The 22,934-nt window shown below is 37.7% G+C and overlaps 1 protein-coding gene across 4 annotated transcripts in view; it reads left to right on the top strand.

Annotated features, from left to right (window-relative positions):
- The window catches only part of DGKI (diacylglycerol kinase iota), a 396,652-nt gene that overhangs the window by 336,520 nt on the left and 37,198 nt on the right, over positions 1 to 22,934 (top strand). For all 4 annotated transcript variants that reach the window (XM_054495165.2, XM_054495166.2, XM_054495164.2 and 1 more), the window contains one exon: positions 8,093 to 8,118. In XM_054495165.2, coding sequence (XP_054351140.1) covers positions 8,093 to 8,118 — 26 coding nt within the window. The remainder of the gene's footprint in view (positions 1 to 8,092; positions 8,119 to 22,934) is intronic.

Here is a 22,934-nt window from a genome sequence, read left to right as displayed (position 1 = left end):
ATATGAATCTATGCTCTTGTGCCTATTTAAACTCTGCTGTCACACCTGTCCTGCATGTTTATCTTAAGCCTATCTCTATGTGGTGGCCCCATCCCTTGGCCAACTCCCCACCAGGTGATGGTTTAGCAGTGCTGAGTAGAAGGTATATGTGTTGGGGACACTGGGAATAGAGATAGACATTCATTTGTAGATGTTTCTTTACAGAAAGTAAGAGTCCCATGTAGAGGCATCCCCAATATTTATCTAATCTATCCTTTGTTCTTTAGGAAAGACTAATGGATAATCTATTGACATCCTATCTCCAAAGAAGGAAATGATGTAGCCATTCTGAGGAAGGGCCAAGTAGGAAGGCCATGGGTGCTTTTAAATTAAAGCCATGAGATGATGCAGAAAAAAAAAAAAAGCAAAATACGCATAGAGTCTAAAAAAAATAAAAAGAAAGAAAACTGGACAGTGTTATTCAAATGAAAAGGATATTGTGTTAGGATCAGCTTGTAAGTTTTGATCATTTCATGAAGCTTACCAAGAAAATGCACATATCTAAAACCTATTGTAAAGTATATTATACCAGATATAAAGACTGAAATAGTCATGACACCCATTATTTCATTTCCAGGTTTATTGACTAAAAACGATAAAACATCATAAGAGGTGCAATACTTTATAAAGACCTTTGCCTTCCCAAATATAATACTCATTTGCTTTTATGTATTGCTCTTTGCTGGTAGAAAACTGGGCACATTTTTCAGTGCCCTTAAGCCTTGTAATCGATCTACTAGAAAGATAAAAGGCTTTGAAGGAAAATTTGTGGATTGAAGGCAATCTAAAAAAAGTATCTTTGAGTTTCTTAGAGATGCTTGAGTTTAGATAGAGTGCTGTCTATAATGCAGCAGCCACTAGCCAATATGTGCTGAATGTCTTGTTCCCTGATTTGTGATGTCTCTATATATTAATCTAATAAAGTGATTCATTCCAAGATATTATAGCTGTGTTTAGCTGGGTAATTTCATATATTCAGACTGCCATGACAACACCCCGTTCCGGAGGAACAAACTTACTTCCTTGGGAACCTGGAGACTTGTCTGAAGCTGACTGCCTCAAACACAGATTTCTGTTTTGTCTTGTTTTGTTTTTTGTTTGTTTGTTTGAAGTTTGTGACTTTAAAAATTCAAGGGACTTTTGCTTTTGGATCCATAATATGACTGTGCTGGTTTCAGTATGAAAATATTTTAATTTTTACCAGTTAAATTACATAATATTCTATCTAAAATAGCATTTTGTTCTCCCAGAGCTTCCTTTTTTTTCAAGTTTCTCTGTGTATCCTAGTTTGAAAAGTTGTCTTTATTTTAGAGACAATATGGATATTCTCATAAGCAGGGTTAATATTGGGAAGGGTACTTTCACCAGCAAATATTCAGATCAAGATTCATGGAAGAGGAAATTCAAAGTAAAAAAATATATATATATATGTATATATATAAAGATATGTATATAATTAAAAATATGTAACTATATATTATTTTAATTTTTGATTTTTTTGAGACAGAGTTTCACTCTTGTTGTCCAGGCAGGAGTGTAATGGTGCAATCTTGGCTCACTGCAACCTCCGCCTCCTGGGTTCAAGTGATTCTCCTGCCTTAGCCCCCCAAGTAGCTGGGATTACAGGTGCGTGCCACCATGCCCGGCTAATTTTTGTTTTTGTTTTTTTTTTTTAGTAGAGACAGGGTTTCACCATGTTGGCCAGGCTGGTGTCAAACTCCTGATCTCAGGTGATCCGCCTGCCTTGGCCTCCCAAAGTGCTGGGATTACAGGGGTGAGCCACCATGCCCAGCTATTATTCTAGTTCTTTAAAAATAATTTTAAAATTGACATAAAATTATTATGTATTGTATACAACATGATGTTGTGAAGTATATATAGCCATTAATTATGTAGCTAATTAACGTATGCATTACCATGCATAGTTATAAATTTTATTGTGAGAGCACTTAGCATCTACTCTCTTAGCATTTTTTAAGAATGCAATGTATCATCCTTAACTATAGTCAGCATGCTATACAATAAATCTCCTGAACTTATTCTTCCTATCTAACTGTGACTTTGTCTACTTTGATGAGCATCTCTTCCATCTCCCTCACCCGCAAATGCCCCAGCCTCTGGTAACCTCCATTCTACTCTCTACTTCTGTGAAATCAACATTTTAGATTCCACATGAGTGAGATCATGCAGTATTTGTCTTTCTCTACCTGGCTTATTTAGCTTAACATAATATCCTTCAGGTTCATTCATGTTGTTGCAAATGATAGGATTTCCTTCTTTTTATGGCCCACTGGTATTTCATTGTGTATATATATATACCACATGGATATATATACCACATATATCCATTTGTACATTGATGGACACTTAGGTTGATTCCATATCTTGGCTGTTGGTAATTGTGCTATAATAAATGTGGGAATGCAGCTATCTTTTCAGCATGCTGGTTTCACATTCTTTTAATATTTACTTTTAATATTTACCATGTGATTGCTGAATCATATGGTAGTTCTATGTTTGTTTTGTTTTTTGAGGAAACTTCATATTATGTGGGTTGTTTCTTTGCTCTGGTGATTGTTTCCTTTGCTGTGTAGAAGCTTTTGAATTTGAGGTAATCCCATTTCTCTATTTTTGCTTTTGTTGCCTGTACTTTTGAGGTCATGTCCAAAATAATCATTGCCCAGACCGAAGTCATGGAGCTTTTCTGTTTTCTTCTAGCAGTTTCATGGTTTGGGGACTTATATTTAAGTCTTTAATCCACTTTGAGTTGATTTTTGCACATGGTATGCAGTAAGAGTCTAATTATATTCTTCTGCATTTAGATATCTGCTTTTCCCAACACTATTTATTGAAAAGACTGTCGTTTCCTTATTATGTATTCTTGGAGCTTTTGTTGAAAATCAGTTGGCTGTAAACATGTAGATTTATTTTCCGGCTCTCTATCCTGTTTCATTGTTCTATTTGTCTGTTTTTATGCCAGTGTCATGCTGATTTGGTTACTATAGCTTTGTAAAATATTTTGAAGTTAGGTAGTGTGATGGCTCCAGCTTTGTTCTTTTGCTCTAGATTGCTTTGGCTATTCAGGGTCTTTTATGGTTTCATACACTTTTTAGGATTGTTTCTACTAATCTGTGAAGAATGTCTTTAGTATTTTGATAGGAATTACATAGAATCTCTAGATTGCTTAAAATATGAACATTTTAGCAATATTAATTATTTTAATTCATGAGAAAGATGTCTTTCCATTTATTTGTATATTTTTCCATTTCTTTCATCAATGTTTCATATCTTAATATATTTTTAATTATTATTTATCTTCTCTTAATCTTTTTTCCCAGTGCAGTGGTGCCACAGTGGAAAAAGCCACAAGTTTCTTTAATAACAACTAGTTCAAAGACTCTGGGCAGACTTTTGCTCTTTTTGCCTCCCTATAACTATTTCTTGATCATTTTTCTTCTTTACGTTTACATTTCACAAATGCTGTATTTACCCCTACCTCCCTTCTTTCCCTCTCTCCCTTCCTCCCTCCCTTCCTCCCTCCCTTCCGCCTTCCCTTCCTTCCCTCCCTCCCTCCTCCTTCTCTCCCTCCCTTCTTCCCTTCGCCTTCCCTTCCTCCCTCACTCCTTCCCTCCCTCCCTCTCTCCTTCCCTCCCTCCCTCTCTCCTTCCCTCCTTCCTTCCCTCCATTTCTAAATTACACGAAGATTTGTTAATCATTTTTATCTGCTTTATGCCATCATCTTTTTAGTGTGTTCTTTGCCTATGTTTTGTGTTCTCCTCTGGTATTTTTGCGTAGATGTCATGCTGGTTCTTTTCCATTATTACTTGTAATATTTGCATTGGGTCAGCTTTTTTTTTTTCCTCTTTTTGGAGCTTCTAGTTTGGGATGGATGATTGGGCTTAGTGATTTGGTGTGCTGCTCTTAAGTTTGACTTTGTTATCTTCAAACTTTTGCTTAGCAGCACCCTCTTCTAGGTTTGGGTCTACTTCTGGCTAGCAGAACACCCTGGCTCAAAATGGAAGGCTTTCTGCCATAGGTTTTGTTGTGTATAAAATAGTTTATATCTCTTTAGCTGACTAAAATCAAAATTATCTGTTTCTCTAAAACTTAGCTCTATTTTTACTGTACTTGGTAGCTCTTCTTCATGTATGATGGTTTGGGCTTATAAATACCTAGTTTAATCAAAGAGGGTATTTCCTTTCCCATTTCTCATCTTCCCTGTCATTTTCCATGGGTTTCAAAAAAATTGAAGGGCAGAGGAATTTTTTTTCTGTGTTACTAACATGGAAGTTTTTCAGTCATAGTCTTTAACTTGACCTCCGCCTTTTAATTTGTCTTCTTGTTCTTTTATGGTTCACTCTCCACTGCTTGCTCATTCCAGAATGTGTGACTTCTCTGCCTCACAATCTTGCTCCATTTAGCTTAGAAGGTAAATTGCAAGCACTTCACAGGGGCCCCACATGCCATGTATGAAATGGCCCCTGCCACTTATTTCTCAAGTCCTTGCTTTTGTTACTCCTTTACATTCTAGCAATACTGAGTTACTTGTATATCTGATAGGATTCTATGCAATTTCATATCTGTACTCCTTTTCACACGCCTATTGCTATTCTGCCTGGAGTTCTTCTCCTTCCTAACTTACCTAATAAGCTCCTCTTTATTCTTCAAAGCCAAGTTCAGATGATTCTTGCTTTTCTAAGCCTTCTTTCACACTTTTCATACTGAATCAATCTCTCTGTCCTCTGTGCTACCTCTTTGCCTCATATATATTTTGATCATTACATGTTTTTTACATTATAATCATGTGTCTACATATTTTTCTTTTCCACTAGATTATGAGTTCCCTGAAATTGTTCTTTGCGTTTCCTTCCCTTGGCACATGGCCTGGTAATAATAGGGTCTCGAGTAATAAATTGAATCAACATGAATGGAGAGAGTCAAACCTGAATAATAATGATTTAGGCTTAGTAGGAGAAATATTTTTAAATGCATGGCTTGAATTTTTGTTTTGTATTATTTTGCTGCATTTAAGCAAAATAAAATGCAAAAAGTACCAAAATAAATAAAAACAAAGCAGAAACAAATATGAATATTCTGTAGCTAAAGGACTCATGATCAGGAAAGAAGTGAAGAGGACAGTTATAAGAATGCCAGTAATAGTTTACACTGTAAGGGCAGATGCTTGCTCCAAGATAAAGTATACATGGAGGAAAAATAAACAGTCTGGGATACAACCACATGTTTTTCAGGTGTGGTGAAAAGAATAACCAGGGGGCTTTCCTGCATGCCTCAGTTGTCAGGTTTAAGATAATTATGTGTTTCTGGGATTCAACCTCTGTTGTTAAAATAACTACTTATATTGCTGATTTCGGAATATTTCTTCTCTCCTGAGCTAACTTCTTTCCCCTCCCTCTCTCTTTCTTTCTTTCTTTCTTTTTTGAGACAGAGTTTTACTCTTGTCACCCAGGCTGGAGTGCAATGGCGTGGTCTCGGCTCACGGCAACCTCTGCCTCCCGGGTTCAAGTGATTCTCCTGCCTCAGTCTCCTGAGTAGCTGGGGTTACAGGCACCCACCACCATGCCCAGCTGCTTTTTGTATTTTCAGTAGAGACGGGGTTTCACCATGTTGGCCAGGCTGGTCTCGAAATCCTGACCTCAGGTGATCCACACATGAGTTAACTTTTTATGCCGATTTCCAGCAATAATGGATGATGTGCATGTCTCAGTAGTACAGTGCAGTAACTTGTTGCAGTGAAAGGTGAAATACTGAGTGAGGATGGAAATACTCCATATGTCTTAAAATTCCACAAAGCCAGGCATATGGGAGACATTCAACATGGAAACTCAACATGACTAATTTTCACAAAACACTCTGGAATTGATATTTTATCCACTGCCTGGACATACTGCAGAATGCATCCCCTTGGGACTCTAACGGAGCCATCTGGAATTTTTCAGATTTAATATCAGGGCTTTGCTTTTGCAGAAAGCCAGCAAAGACCTTGCTTCACAAGCTCTCCACTTGAGACATTTAGTTGTCCTTTGGCATGAATTTTACTTTGTTCCTGTAGCTCTGTGACAAATTAATTGCAAACAATCCAAGACACGTTTTTACTTACTTCTCATCAGCAAACACCAGGAGGAAAGATGTTTCCTTGTGGCTGATTCTAGTATGACCTAAGCACCTGAAGAAATTAGCTCATCTTATTTAAAATATAGGTTCTCTTTTAGATTCAGCTTCTAATTTCATTTCACCTCTCACTCAATACTCCCCTCCCCAACTTTATTTTTTCTAGTAATTAAGGCAGAATATGGGTGCCTGTGTTTCTGGGTGCTTTTGATGTCCTTTGGCTCTGAGAGTGTCCACATTATAACCAATTGGAGCTTCAGGCACTTTCAAGTCTCTAGGACTTTTCCTTGCAGCTGGCCTAGGAGCAGGCAAACTTGTCTTAAAGATGGTTTGACAGTAACATGATGACCTTTTGGGAAGCTCCAGAATGTGTCAGTCTGAATATCAGTGTGACAGAACTGAGATTAATTCAACTCAACACATTTTAATTAAGGGCTCATCTGTTCTAAATAAGATACAGCCTTAGTTTTCAAGGGGGTTACAACCCAGTGAGAAAGGCTGGTATGTGGCTGATAAAAAATAAGGGAATCCAATAGGATGATAAATCAGCCCTACCCAGGGAGGCCAAATGGTGTTTCTCGGGCAGCGATGACTTAGGGATTGTGGCAGGTTTCCGCTCACCACCCCCATGTCCATCTCCCGGAAGCCAATTTTCTTTCCACCAAATCTTGGGACTCTATAGTTTTCATGAAAAAGTCTACTTTAAGAGATTTGCACAGTTGAAATAAATTGATACTTTGCCACTCATTGAGGTTCAAGGCCTTTTCTCCATTACCACTGTGTCTTTATTCTTTACTGTTCACTCACATAATAAACAACAATCTTACTAACCAGTAGATAAAGTCATATCAAGCATCCCAAAGTAGCTAAAAATTATTTTCAACCATTTCTGTATTGACTGAATGATTCTTGCCCTGAGGTTTATCTTCATGTCTCATAAATATTAGTTATAGTAATTGGCAGCTCTATTGCCAAACTCCTGAGTTTATCTTTGGCCATTTCCCTGCTATGGACTTGAGTGAGCCAATCATTCAGAGAAGAGGACTCCTTCAAAATAGGGGAAGTATGTGATGTCTTGTCTTTCCCTTCAAAATTTCAACAACTCTGAATATAATGTTATATGTCTCTCTCTTTCTCCTCAGAAAAGAATAAGTGTGAGTCAAAGCTGTAGTCTTCAAGCTGGAGGTGAATTCATCTCCAAACTTAGGTTTATACTACTCAAAATATTTCAACTAGTAGTCAACTGGGGGGAAGCAAGCCTTTTAGGGTTGATATGATTTTTCATTTGAGATCTGATTACCATAATTAGAGCAGAACTCACATATAGTTTGCAAAAGTTGTTGATAGAGTTCTGAGGAACCTCAGTGATTGCCTTCTTGCCTCATGCTGTTTCTCCCGGGTTCTGAGACATAATGCAGCAAGTAGAGGGTCAGCTCACTCAAACATTAAATTCCATGAAGAGTGAAAACAAAAACTGGTAATGATAAGGGTGCATGCTATTTCTTTTACCTCTGTCTCAATTTATACTGTTCAAGTAGATCTCTTCGTATCTACAGACACTCAATCTAGTGCTTTTTTTATATCCCTGGCTGGAGCCCTGTCCTTGGGAAATACACATCACAGGATTTCATCTACACTACATTTCTATGAGTTCTCTTTTTCTGTGTGGTAAATCTAGACTTAGCTAAGTTTGTTGCAGTCCTAGGACACCATGCATAGATTGACATTTTAGTAACCTGTAACATCCAACCAATCCAGGTAAGAGTTGGGAATTGTTGATTGAAATATACCATGCAATCAACACATTAATTACACTGTCTACTATATTGACTTTCCATTTAATTCAATTTGAGGGTAAAATTATTCTTGATTATTGTTATAATTATCATATAAAATATTGATCATGCTTATTATTTCCTTTTAGGTCACCAGTCTCTTCAGAAGATCATGGTAAGAATCATCTGTCTTATTTATACCAATTCAGGATTGAAACTTGACCCCTGGTCTTTGCGGTTCATTGTCAGAGCAAATAATTGTTTAAGCAAATGTCTCTAAGATGTTGGCTTTGTGGTTTTTGAATGTGAAATGTCAAACACTTTTAAAAACTTAAATCACCCTAGCTGAATTTGATATCTTTCAAATCTGTTCCAACCTGTCTGGTTGACAAATATTGTGAAGGCTTAATTTATTCTGCCTGATTTCAGTCCCATCAGCAGAAACTTTTTGTGGTTTTGGGCTAGTCCTGTAATTTTTATGACTCAGATTTTTATCCTTAAAATGAGAGTTTGTGGTAGATATTCCCTACAGTCCCTTCCAGATTGGACATTGGGATCATGTTCCAATCGCTCATTTGCGAAGAGCACTCTAAGTCTGAAAGGAAGGCAAGCAGTCAGTGGTATTTGTTGTTACCCAGTTGAGATGAATTGTTTGCATTTTAAGAGACAGCTAATTCACTCAAAAGAGAAAATATCTCATTTTGTTCCATCTCACCTTTGGAGTTGTTCATTTATCCAATCAGTCACAAAACTGTTAAGTGGCTACAATGAGTCAGTTATGCTATATAGTTATGTTTTACAAATATGCTATATGGAACTTTGGTTTGGGGCCCCTTTGTATCTTACTGGGACTTTGGAAATTCTCTCATAATTGGTATCCATACCTCTAGATTTCTTTTCCCTAGTTCACTGTATACCGGGCTAGCACCAAAATGATTGTTCTATAGTAAAAATCTACTCCTATTGCCTCTAGAATGAAATCTTTCCAGCTGACCAATAATTGTGTTCAGCTTTTCAATATTATATTTTAACACGGACTAGTAAGCACCGAATGATGGAATCTTTGTCTTCCTCCACTGCTTATTGCTTCATTTACCATCTTTTCCCTTCTCTTACCCATGATCTGTTTTCTAGCCATGTGACAATACATCTAATTCTACATCTAATTTCTGGGGCTCACCATCTTTTCCGCATCTCCCCACTTTTATCCATACTGTTCTCTCTGACAGGAGGCTACTTCTTTTGCCATATAGACAGTTTCTATAGTTTCTACGCACCTCACCTCATCCTCTGTGAGGGCTTGCTGATCTGCTTATCATTGTGCCAAATATTTTTATACATTCTTGGGCTTAATGCACAAATTTCATGCTTTATTTATCTGTTTTCCCTATTAGACTATGAGTTCTTTGATATAGTTGCCAATGAAGAGCAAACAAGGAAAAAGTGTTTATTAAATGAATGAATTAAGAAAAGGGAGAAGGAGTTTTAGGCTGGCCTCTTCTACTGTCACATTGCGATATCTGACTTAGTACTGGAATGAAGTTGTGTTGTTCTCTATGAAGAATCTTAGGGAAAATTATGTTCAGGCCCATTAAGTCAGGATCAGGCAATTGACCACCTAATGGTAACCTGCTATTATGTGCTATTTTGCTGATTGCTGTTGGTATTACTAGGTGTTTGCCCATTTATATAGGCCCTTGGGCTTCCATGTTCACATTATAAACTAGAAGCTTGTGTTTGGTTTTTATTTTGAACTAGGATTCCCTTTAATGACTTTTGGTTATCTTTGCCTTCCTGTCTATGAGAATTTATTCCCCATTCAGACAAAAATGGTGGGTGAGGGAAATTTGTGAATTATAATTTGATAATCCACTAGGACTTCTTAAGTGGTTATGAAATAATAGGGGGCATATGTCAGGGTCCTTTGAAGTCCTAAAGGGTGACTACTGCCAGAAAGACTTGCTTGGAAGATTAAGAGCACTTCAGAATTGATTATTTTAAGAACCTTATATGTGATTAGTTGAAGAAATATTATTGAAATTAGAGGGCCATTATAAATTCATGGCTTCAAAAAATTTCTTACATGTTCATACCTCTTAGTTTGTTTCTGTGACTTCCAAAAATAGTTCAAGTACATAATGCAAAATTATAGTGATGATTTACCTAATCTTATGTAATTGTTCATCATTTTCTAGCCCATATATTCTTGAAAAAAAAGTTTTTCTTTATTACCAGAATTTTCTACCCACCACTCAAAATTTATTTCCTTCTGTTTATACATTTTTAATAGCTCATATGTACTATGGCTAGTATGAAACCTCTTGAATGTCATAGCATCAATCTTACATATTATTTGTACACAATAATGGCATTGCAATACACTTGTAGGAGAGGTGAGAAGTAGCAATTTGTCTTTCTCAAATTTATTGATAGAAAATTTAAGGCATGTTGGACACATGGATTGTGAAATTGGAATATAAAACCTTATGTCTCTTGATTTTCTATTTTGTTTGCTTTCCTCCAATAGTCCTCCCTCTGTAATAACTAGTCACTTTGGCTCTAAGACAAGAACTTATTCTTGGAAAAATCTAATTTTGCAATGTCCGGTAACCCTGGTATTTTTCATTCCCATGGTACTCTTGCATAGAGAGCTTAAATACAGTGGCTTTGTCCTTTACCTTATCTTGTTTGTTTTCTTTTCCTTGTCTGGGATTGTAGCAAGTTCAATTGAGAAATCATTTGTGAAATCACTTTCTGATTTTTTTTTTTTTGAGACGGAGTCTGGCTCTGTCACCCAGGCTGGAGTGCAGTGGCACGATCTCGGCTCACTGCAAGCTCCACCTCCCGGGTTCAAGCCATTCTCCTGCCTCATCCTCTCCGAGTAGCTGGGATTACAGGCACCCGCCACCACGCCCGGCTAATTTTTTATATTTTTAGTAGAGATGGGGTTTCACCGTGGTCTCGATTTCCTGACCTCGTGATCCGCCCACTTCGGCCTCCCAAAGTGCTGGGATTACAAGCGTGAGCCACTGCGCCCAGACTTTTTATTTATTTATTTATTTTTGAGATGGAGTCTCACTCTGTCGCCCAGGCTGGAGTGCAGTGGCATGATCTCGGCTCACTGCAAGCTCTGCTTCCTGGGTTCACGCCATTCTCCTGCCTCAGCCTCCCGAGTAGCTGGGACTACAGGCGGCCGCCACCACGCCCGGCTAATTTTTTGTGTTTTTTAGTAGAGACGGGGTTTCACCATGTTAGCCAGGATGGTCTCGATCTCCTGACCTCTCGATTCGCCCACCTCGGCTTCCCAAAGTGCTGGGATTACAGGCGTGAGCCACCGCTCCCGGCCCACTTTCTGATTTGTTAAAAGCACCCCAAACATAGTATTATTCGCTAGCATCCAGGCAGTAGAAGAGGAAGCACAAGTTTATCTGTGATGTTTGCTCGGGATTATGTTCCGCCCTTGAAAAGTTAAAAGAGGACGGAAGAGAATAACCGTTTTTCTCATTATCATTAAATTTTCTCTAGAAACCTTTTATTACATCAGGGTGAGGAGGAGTAAAATGTTTAATACACCATTTAGCTTATAGTGCCAGAGTAAAGGCTCAGTTGATGATTAGATGTGTGGTCATATAGAATTGGCAACACAAGGTCTAAATGACACATAAACTGTTTCTATATTTATATAATAGCACATCAGGGTCACTAAGAATAAAGGCTAAATTGTATTGAGTGCTTATTATGCAGAAGCACTGTGCTCACGTGCTCCAACCACCTTATGTCCTTTCATCTTTCACAAATAACACTCTGTAGTCGATGCATCACCCCCAGTTTCACAGCTGCAAAAGCAGGCTCAGAGTGCTTAAATAACTTGCTTAAGGTCACATAGCTAGTAGGTGAGAGAGTTAGTTTTCAGACCCAATTCTAACAACCAAACTCTTAACTCTCTTTTATTGGCCATGTCCCTGGAAAACCAAAGACATGATTGAATGGATAGAACTATGGAGATAATTCTTCCTTCCTCTAACAAGAGTATATTTACTACTGTGTAAGTTAATTTCTTTTTAATGACAAAACAAAGCAGAACAAAAATAACAACTTCTCCCTCCTGCTGGGAATGATTTGTCCCTGTAGAAAAAGTAAATACCAATGTCACATTTTCTCATAATTAGTTAACTGAGTGAAACTGAAGTTTCAGGGAAACCTGCCCTGCTAAACCCCAGTGGAAACATTAAGTTTTAATGTTACATCTGGAAGCTGGAGCCCTACTCATTGTCAGAAGATAAGCTTGGCAGTGATTGATTGCATTGTCCTCTGCGTTTCCTCTGTATTGAATGCCTATCACTTCATCATTTAAATTGCTCCTGGAGCCATCTCCTGGTCCCAGGCTGCTTCCCTGGCTCTGAGAACTCATCTTCCATTCTGTCACCTTTGCCTGCTTATTTTACAGACTCCTTGGAATGCTGCACTTACTGCTGCTACCTGTACCAGCACACTCAGGGCAGGTCGTCTTCCAACTAATGTCTGTTCATTTACAAAATAAAAGGCATGAGTTGCCTCTCAAAAGAAAGTGCCAACAATCTGCTGCATACCCCACTGGAACATCTAAAGCAGGCATCCCTCTCCTGTCCTACCTCTTAGACCTGTTGTCAACTATGGCTGTCAAATTCTAGGGCAGCTTTTTTGTTGCAACAGTAACATAGTGGACATGAATTGCAGTAATGGCTATTTGGAAATAAAATTGTCACAACCACAATCACTAGTGTAAAGTGTTCAAGAATGAATCCACTGTCAGGCTTGGAGACGGCTGTACTTGGCAGTAGGTTACTGATGTGGTTTGGCTGTGTCCCCACCTAAATCTCACCTTGAATTGTAATAATCCCCGTGTGTCAAGGATGGGGCCAGGTGGAGATAATTGAATCATGGGGCAGTTTCCCCCATACCGTTTTCGTGATAGTGATTAAGTCTCATGAGATCTGATGGTTTTGTAAATGGGAGTTCCCCTGCACAAGCTCTCTCTTGCCTGCCACCATGTAAGATGTCCCTTTGTTCTTCCTTCATCTTCCGCCATGATTGTGAGACCTCCCCAGCCATATGGAACTGTGAGTCAATTAAAGCTCTTTCCTTTATAAATTATGCAGTCTTGAGTATGTCTTTATTAGCAACATGAGAATGGATTAATACAGTTATGCAGTGAAACACACTGTGGCGTGGCCCAAACTCTTTGAGGCATCAATGGCTATACCTCATCAATTCACTTTTCTTTCATGTATATTACTGAAATAGATACTATTCATAAAATATATAAAATGTTATCTGCTCAGTTTAAATAATAAGCAAAAGGAACTACTGTGTACTTGGCCCTCAGACTAAGAAGTAAAACATTTGTAGGAATTTGGGAGCTTCATGTCACTTGCTTTCCTAATTATGTCCCCTTCCCTGTCCTTCAGAAATAACTACTATTCTGCCTTTTTGTTAATCATGTCCTTGTTTCTTCTTATTGTTTTACAATAACTAGTAAATTTAGTAGTAGATTTACACAGTAGTAAATATACTCTTGTTAGAGGAGGGAAGAATTATCTTCCCATATATGCATATCTTACATATGAATGTATATGTGGATATATAACTCATATATGTATTCCTATATGTGTGTATATCTGTGTGTATATATAGTTTTACGTATTTTGAATTTGTACAAATTGAATCATGTTGTAATTTGTTTCTTTTGTTCAAAAGAATATTTTTTTGTGATTCATCCTTATGGATGAGTGCCATATGCATTTCGTCAATAGTTCATGTTGTATGCTACTCTATTGTATGAGTACCAATTTATGTATCCAATCTGCTAATGAATATTTACATAAATAACAGGTTTCTTGGGGGTTTGTTTTTATTTTGCTATTGCAAACAATATTACTATGAACATTCTCTTTTTTTAACTCTTTCTGGTATCCATGTGCTTAAACCTGGGAATAGCTTAAGTTAGGTGGTAGATTATACACATATTTAACTTATAGCATTATAACACTTTGTTTTCCAAAGTGATCATTTTAATATACACTCCCAACTTCAGTGGATAAGAATTCCCATTGATCTACATCCTAACCAACACTTGATATTAACTAATTTAAAAATGTTTGCTAGTCTTGTGAAAGTATGAAATGGCATCTCAATGTGATTTTAATTTGTAATCAATGATTACACATGAGATCAAGCATCCTTTCAGATACTTATGGGCCATTTGTGTTTACTCTTCTATGAAAGGTCTTTTTGTTTCTTTTACTCACTTTTCCCCACCTGGTTGGTTGTGTTCTTAATGATTTATGAACTTTTTAATGTATTCTAGGTAAAAATAGTTTTGTTGGCTATGTGTGTTGCAAATTTTCTCCAGTTTGTGGTTTATCTCTTCGAGCTCTTTTTGATGTCATCTGATGAATAGATGGATATTCTTTATTTTACTGTAGTAAAATCATTAATGTTTTCTCTATGGTTTATGCCTTTGGTATTTTTTAAAGAAATCTTTCAAAGCATAATCATAAAGATATCGTCTTGTAAAATTTTTAGAGTGCTTTCTTTAATATTTGATAACTTGGAATTGATTTTTGTGGTTTGGTAAGAGGTAAAGGTCAAATTTAATTTTGATTGTGTTCATATACATAACCAGCTATTTCATTTTCATTTATTTTCTTCACTGACTTGCAAAGTCTGTTGTCTCCCTGTAAATGTGAGTCTCTAGGTTCTATTTTCTGTTATACTGATGAATATATCTATCCCTGTACTATTGTTTTAGTTGTTATAACTTTGGTATGAGTCCAGATATCTGTTGGAGGATATATCCTGTAATTTTTTCTTCGGGAGTGACTTGGTTATAATTGAGTTTTTCCTGTTTCATATAAATTATAAAATCAGCGTATCAAATTTTGTGTTGAAATTTTTTATGAAAATTGCATGAATCTATAAATTAGTATAAAGAAAATTGATATTTTTATGATAATGCATCATTCTATTCCAAGCTACATCTCTTGACATTTAATTGGCTTTTTAAAATGGCTATGAATAGAGTTTTATAATTTCCTTCATGAAGGATTTGGTCATTTTTGTGTTAAATATATTCCTAGGTACTTTATATTTTTAGTGACAATTTGTATGTTGTATCTTTAAAATTATATTTTCTTTGCCCACTTTTTGATAGGGTTGTTTTTTTCTTGTAAATTTGTTGGAGTTCATTGTAGATTCTGGATATTAGCCCTTTGTCAGATGAGTAGGTTGCAAAAATTTTCTCCCATTTTGTAGGTTGCCTGTTCACTCTGATGGTAGTTTCTTTTGCTGTGCAGAAGCCCTTTAGTTTAATTAGATCCCATTTGTCAATTTTCGCTTTTGTTGCCATTGCTTTTGGTGTTTTAGACATGAAGTCCTTGCCCATGCCTATGTCCTCAATGGTAATGCCTAGGTTTTCTTCTAGGGTTTTTATGGTTTTAGGTCTAACATTTAAGTCTTTAATCCATCTTGAATTAATTTTTGTGTAAGGTGTAAGGAAGGGATCCAGTTTCAGCTTTCTACATGTGGCTAGCCAGTTTTCCCAGCACCATTTATTAAATAGAGAATCCTTTCCCCATTGCTTGTTTTTCTCAGGTTTGTCAAAGATCAGATAGTTGTAGATATGCAGCATTATTTCTGAGGGCTCTGTTCTGTTCCATTGATATGAACAGACACTTCTCAAAAGAAGACATTTATGCAGCCAAAAGACACATGAAAAAAATGCTCATCATCACTGGCCATCAGAGAAATGCAAATCAAAACCACAATGAGATACCATCTCACACCAGTTAGAATGGCAATCATTAAAGTCAGGAAACAACAGGTGCTGGAGAGGATGTGGAGAAATAGGAACACTTTTACACTGTTGGTGGGACTGTAAACTAGTTCAACCATTGTGGAAGTCAGTGTGGCAATTCCTCAGGGATCTAGAACTAGAAATACCATTTGACCCAGCCATCCCGTTACTGGGTATATACCCAAAGGACAATAAATCATGCTGCTATAAAGACACATGCACACGTATGTTTATTGTGGCACTATTCAATAGCAAAGACTTGGAACCAACCCAAATGTCCAACAATGATAGAGTGGATTAAGAAAACGTGGCATATATACACCATGGAATACTATGCAGCCATAAAAAATGACGAGTTCATGTCCTTTGTAGGGACATGGATGAAATTGGAAATCATCATTCTCAGTAAACTATCGCAAGGACAAAAAACCAAACACCACCTGTTCTTACTCATAGATGGGAATTGAACAATGAGAACACATGGACACAGGAAGGGGAACATCACACTCTGGGGACTGTTGTGGGGTGGGGGGAGAGGGGAGGGATAGCATTTGGAGATATACCTAATGCTAAATGACGAGTTAATGGGTGCAGCACACCAGCATGGCACATGTATACATATGTAACTAACCTGCACATTGTGCACATGTACCCTAAAACTTAAAGTATAATAATAATAAAAAATATATATATTCTAAGTGGTCTTTGCTGGCATATTGAAATGAAGTTGAATTTTAAAATCTTGTTTCTTTATCAATATTCCTGCTAAGGTTTTAAATTCATAAATCTTATCTGAAGCGTCTTTTTGTGGGAAGAGAATTCTATATAGGCAATCTCATCTACAAAGAATTTTGTTTTGTCCTTTCCAATCATTATGCTTTGTATACATATTTCTGGTGCTTTCTGCACTGGTCAAAACCTTCAGTGCAGTATTGACTAGTAATAGAGATAGTCAGCATCATTGACTTGTTCCTGATCCCAAAGTGAGTGCCATCCACAAGTCACAATTAAGTAAGAAGTTCACTGCCAGGTGGTCATGATGCAGGTGGCAGTACTTGTTTTGTGGATATTTCTTATAAGGATCTTTTCCTTCACTCTAATTTGTTAAATTCAACAGACGTTGAATTTTATTTAATGCTCTTTTCTTCATCTTTAGAGATGACAATTTTTTTCCCCTTGGTCTGTTAATACGGTGCATTTTACTAATTGATTTTTAAATAGAAATCAATATCATATTTATGAGAAGAACTCAAATTGGTTATTATATTTACCACCTTTATACATTGCTAGATTTGATTTGCTAATATTTTGTTTAGATATTTACATCCATGTTCATAAGTGTGATTAGTCTTTAATTTTGCTTTCTATTATGTAGTATGTATATGATATTCATAGCTTAAAATGAATTAGGAAGGGTTTCCTCTTTTTATAATCTCTGGAAGACTTTGTACAATACTTGAGTTACCTATTTCTGGAATATCTTGTGTATACTACTATTATTCTCATTTTACAGATGAGAAAACTAGGACACAAACCGATTAAATGACTTGTCCAAGGCCACATGCCTATTGAGTAAAAGGTAGAACTAGGATGTGAACTCAGGTGAACTGGATCCAGATCCTTTTCCTAACCATTTCTCTGTACTGTCTGTCAATAGCATCGCTGGAATTTGAGCTCATGTAATAGGAAATCATGATTTTATTTGTTAAATAAAGACCTCATAATTGTATGAGGTCTTTTTATTGGGTAGAAAGTGATTATTAAAGATGGGAATTTTTTATTCATGTAAGTAAGAAAAACCCTTGACACAGAAAAACATTCAAAGATATATTTTGGATCCACTTCTTGTAGCCCCATACTTCATGATCAAGAAAATAGGGATCCAATCTCCCGTCAGTAACATTCTTTTTTTAAATAGTAGAATTCTCAAAAGGTAGCTATTCCCTTAAAGAGATATCACAAGTAGGAAGATAATTATTATGACTATGATGACTATGAGTAAAGAAGATTAAGAAAGTTAGATACTGGCTGGGTGCCGTGGCCTACACCTGCAATCCTAGCACTTTGGGAGGCCGAGGCGATCACCTGAGGTGAGGAGTTTGAGACCAGCCTAGCCAACATGGTGAAACCCCGCCTCTGCTAAAAATACAAAAATAAGCCCGACATGGTGGTGCATGCCTGTAATCCCAGCTGCTTGGAAGGCTGAGGGAAGAGAAGCGTTTGAACCCAGGAGGCAGAGGTTGCAGAGAGCCGAGATCATGCCACTGTACTCTAGCCTGGGCTACAGAGCAAGACTCCGTCTCAAAAAAGTAAACTTGACTGATGTTACAGATGGAAATATGTGCAGATCTTTAATTGCATTGCTAGGTAGAGCCTGCTATACTGACCATCACAGTACGTTACTTTGCAATGACTTTGGGCTATCATTAATGTAAAGTTGCTGGAGTGTCCTTTTTTTGCCCCATATCAGATTTTTCCTATAGAATCCCCCTTGTAAAAAATAGTGCTCATTTCTGAGGCTCTTTCTCTTCGTGGTTTAGCTCATGTTGCTTTAGAGCTTTAGAGAGTTACTTCTACTCTGCTTGTGGGACCCTCTCTAGACCTCGCCTTTCTTGTCTTTATTTAGCCATAAGCTTTCTGTCACCTCCTACCATCTCTCTAGCAGGCACCTTCATTGTCCTTCATTCAGGTCTCACCTCAATGCTCATTAATTTCCATGTCTTGGAACCACCTCCATAGACGCTAAGGACAAAGATGAATTTTCCTGACAACTTAAATGCCCATGATTTCTCCTTCCTTATTGCCTACTGTTTTGTTTTTTTGAGTGTATTCCAATTTTCTTTCCTCATGGGTAATGTTGCTCTTCTTATTTGACTATAAACTCAGTGAATAGAGACATTGCCCTATTCTGTGCTGTGCCCTGGCACAGAACTGATTCTCTCTATACAAGTCTTACTGTTAAATTTGCTGCAGTATGTGGTGTTGGCAAACAGAAACTTTCATTACACATCTTTGAATCCCATTGCAGCCTCATTAATATTGTTCCCAGTTGTAGAAGATAGGTCACTCCTGGTCTTTTTCCAAAGAGATTCAGTTACTATGTGGTGAAAAGATGGCCTTTTGTGGTAGTCTCAGTGGGCGTTCCCTATAGACTGTGTTTTGAAAGGAAAAGAATAAAAATGATAGCATATTTTTCTTAGTTAGCCTTCTTTCACAAATCCTAGGAAAATAGATAATTCACTGCTGATTAAAAAACAAAACAAAACAAAACAAACCCCCCTGGTTTGATTTTCCAAAATCTGGTTATATTCCTTTCTATGTGTCCTGACCCTACTATTATCTGTCATTTCCCTTTACTAAATCTCACTATTGGTTGTAACCATATAATCCTTTTGATTGTTTTGGTTTTATTGGAATGCTTTGTTGGTGATAATTATCTAGTTGTCTTTTGAAGGTTGATTATAAGTGGCTGGAGGAGATGAGGGAATACTCTTTTTTGTTTGTTTTTGTTTTGTTTTGAGATGAAGCCTTGCTCTTTTGCCCAGGCTGGAGTGCAGTGGCACAATCTTGGCTCACTGCAACCTCCATCTCCCAGGTTCAAGCGATTCTCCTGTCTCAGCCTTCCAAGTAGCTGGGATTACAGGCGTGCACCACCATGCCCAGGTAATTTTTTGTCTTTTTAGTGGAGACAGGGTTTCACCATGTTGGTCAGCCTGGTCTCGAACTCTTGACCTCAAACAGTCTGCCTGCCTTCGCCTCCCAAAGTGCTGGGATTACAGGCGTGAGCCACCATGCCCAGCTGAGGGAATACTCTTTATTAAAATTTACCTACAACGTTGCGTTGGGTTGCTTTTGGGGTTATAGAATATTTAAGTTAAAATATTAACACATTGTAAAATAAAAAAGTAACAGGAAAAAAGGAGTTAGAAAAAGGAAGAAAGCTGGTGTCCTAGTCCTAGTTTCCTTTTTTGTTTTTTTTTTTTTTGAGATGGAGTTTCACTGTGCCACCCAAGCTGGAGTGCAGTGGCATGATCTCAGCTCACTGCAACCTGTGCCTCCCAGGTTCAAGCGCTTCTCCTGCCTTAGCCTAACGAGCAGCTGGAATTACAGGCGTGGGCTACCACGTCCGGCTAATTTTTGTATTTTTTACAAGAGATGAGCTTTCACCATGTTGGCCAGGCTGGTCTCGAACTCCCGACCTCATGTGATCTACCTGCCTCAGCCTCCCAAAGTTCTGGCATTACAGGCGTGAGCCACCACGCCCGGCCCCTAGTTTACTTTTAAGTGGAAAGATGAGAAGGGGCCATCAGACAAGGTGATGTGTCTGGCAACAAGTGAAGCTATCATAGATTTCATTTCCACAGATAAGTCAATACAGTATTTAGGAATTGAGAAATCTCTGACTCTGGTCTTTGTGTAATATTCTATGATAGCAGAAACAAAAAATTGAATTGTGCCTATTGTTAAAAGTTTACTGTGTTTATGATTTCTACTGTATGAAATTATATGATCTGGGTTACATTAACACCCAGTGAAACCAAGGGGCTGGGTTGGTACACTGAAAGTTATTATAATATAATTCTCATGTGGGGCTAATTGTTACTATATTTGTTTTTAATTTGACTAGAAATCCCAATATTTAATCAAAAGTCTTCTCCTTTACCTAGAGCTTGTTTTATCATTTTGGTGGCCTCCTCTTGCAAAGAACTGGCTGGTGACTGGTTTCCCTGAATTATGGACTTACCCTAAACATATCTTATCATCATTACCAGTTGCAAAATATTAGAATGTGTTGTCACTGTTTCATTTGGTTCCTAGAAGGTTAGTCTTAGATATGTTACTTTAACCTGTATGCTGTAGTACTTTGAATACATTTTTTGTTTGCATTTTTGTTTGCCCAACCTGTCAATTATAGCTGCTTAGGCCTGGATTAAGCAGTTAAAATATTAACCACTGTTAATAAACAGCAGTTTATTAACTGGATAAAGCTGTTAAAATATTCACCAGTCCAGCCATCTTACAAGCTAATTAAGTCAACTAAATGCTTCCTTGTTTTGCCAGACTTGTTATGTCAGTCCTCAATTTCTGGGTTCATTTTGGGTGCCCTAAATCTTAGGGTGTGACTTTCTTAGCATCCTGTAACATCCATTCCCCAGCAAGCACAACTTCACATAATACTTACCAGAAGATCATTGCTGAAGCCTTTCCTTCACCCAGCAGAGTGACTTGATTTTCTACAACTTCCGTCATCAGAGCCAGAAAAGTGTGGGATATGGAGACCACTAAAACTACATCCCTTTGGCCTGACCAGGGAAATATTGGGAAGGAAGGACCTCGTATTACTACCTAATGACCCCATAGTATTGTTTGACAGTCTATACAACCAGATAAGCAGGCAATGTAGTACCCTGTATTGTTTGACAGTCTATACAACCAGATAAGCAGGCAATGTAGTACCCTGCTAAAGAGACAGGCTTTCTCATATCTCATAAATATTTCACATCCTGGGTCTACATGCTGGTTTTATTCCATATTAGCCATGTGGTCTTCAGCAAATTACTTAATGTAATTAAACCTCAATTTCTTCATCCTGAAAATGAGGATGATAATAATAAGAGTATATAACTAATAGGCTTATTGTGAGGATTAAATTAGATAATATAGGCAAAGACCTAGCATACAGTTTGCTTACAAACATCAACAAAAGAAGGAGACAGGAGGAGAGGAAGTGTGCAAGAGAAAGTGAGAGCAACCATCAATGTCAGACAGCCAAAAAATGGGCATATAGATTTTTTTATAAATAGACCTCATATGTCTCATTTGCATGGGCTTTTGGGATAGTTAAAGCCTATTGTTCTCTAGGATTACTTGAAATACACATTTCCTGTAGGTTACAGCCCAAAGGACACAGAATGACTTGTGTATTAGTCCATCCATTCTCACATTGCTATATAGAATTACCTGAGACTGGGTAAGTTATAAAGAAAAGAGGTTTCGTTGGCTCATGGTTCCACAGGCTATACAGGATGCATGGATGGAGAGGCCTCAGGAAACTTACAATCATGGCAGAAGGCAAAGGGGAAGCAGACACATCCTACATGGCTGGAGCAGGAGGAAGAGAAAGCAAAGCGGGGGGGGGGGGGTGCCCCACATACTTTTAAACAACCAGATCTCATGAAGACTCACTATCATGAGAACACCGAGGGGGAAATCCACACCCATGATCCAATCACCTCCCATCAGACCCCTCCTCCAACATTGGGGATTACAATTCAACATGAGATTTGGTGGGGACACAGATCCAAACTGTATCAACTTGTATCATTCTGAGTAATTGTCACTTTTGCATGGGTGGTAGGGTTGGCAATTGCAAAAGCCATGGTTTAGAGTCGCTTGCATCAGGCCTGGGTTTCCCCCTGGAGCAGGCTGAGCTTGGCTGCCTTCTAAGGCCTTTTCTGCTCTGGACACTTACAGGCTCCTGAGCCAGGAGAGAACACTGAGCAATGAAACACAGGAGGAAAAATTAAAAACATCACCTTTAATTTTTGGAAAGTATTTTGGAGTTACCTGTGCCCTGCTCTCTAAGGAGTTCCTGTAGGGATTTCTGCTTATGAATTCCAGTATATTGTTTCTGTTTGGGATGACAAATGGGGTTTCTATTGCCACACCTTGCCACAGACCCACTTTTTGAAAAACACTAAAATCCACTTTGCAAGTGTATAAATACTGCAGGCAGGCAGCTTCCACATTCTTTGGCAAGGGAACAAAATACTATTTAATAATGCAGGTTCCAGCTTTTCTCCTGACAATGCAAAGTCCCAATGATTATTGGAAAGGGAATTTGAAATCTGCCAGAATCCACTCAGTTTTCCTTGTCTGGTGACATTTCCATCCTGTCACCCTCACTAGTGAAGACAATTGTTTCAGCCATTGAGAAAAAAAAAAGGTATTTTATAAGACTGCAAGAAAGTGATTTAAACCATGACTATTTCTGTTAACTGTTTGCTTTGTTTCCCTGACTGTGTGCCTCTCTAGTCACCCTATCTTCTTTAACTATCCTGTGGGCTTTTTCCCATTGTCAAAAAGCATGGTCTACCCAAAGCCATTCTTTAAGCATCTGATTTCCCAGCTGTCTTTCTGCTGTATATTTAAACTCC

The sequence above is a fragment of the Pongo pygmaeus genome, chromosome 6 (genome assembly GCF_028885625.2).
Source record: "Pongo pygmaeus isolate AG05252 chromosome 6, NHGRI_mPonPyg2-v2.0_pri, whole genome shotgun sequence".
NCBI lineage: Eukaryota > Metazoa > Chordata > Mammalia > Primates > Hominidae > Pongo > Pongo pygmaeus.
The sequence above is the reverse complement of the archived record's forward strand: the minus strand, read 5'-3'. Positions and strand labels throughout refer to the sequence as shown.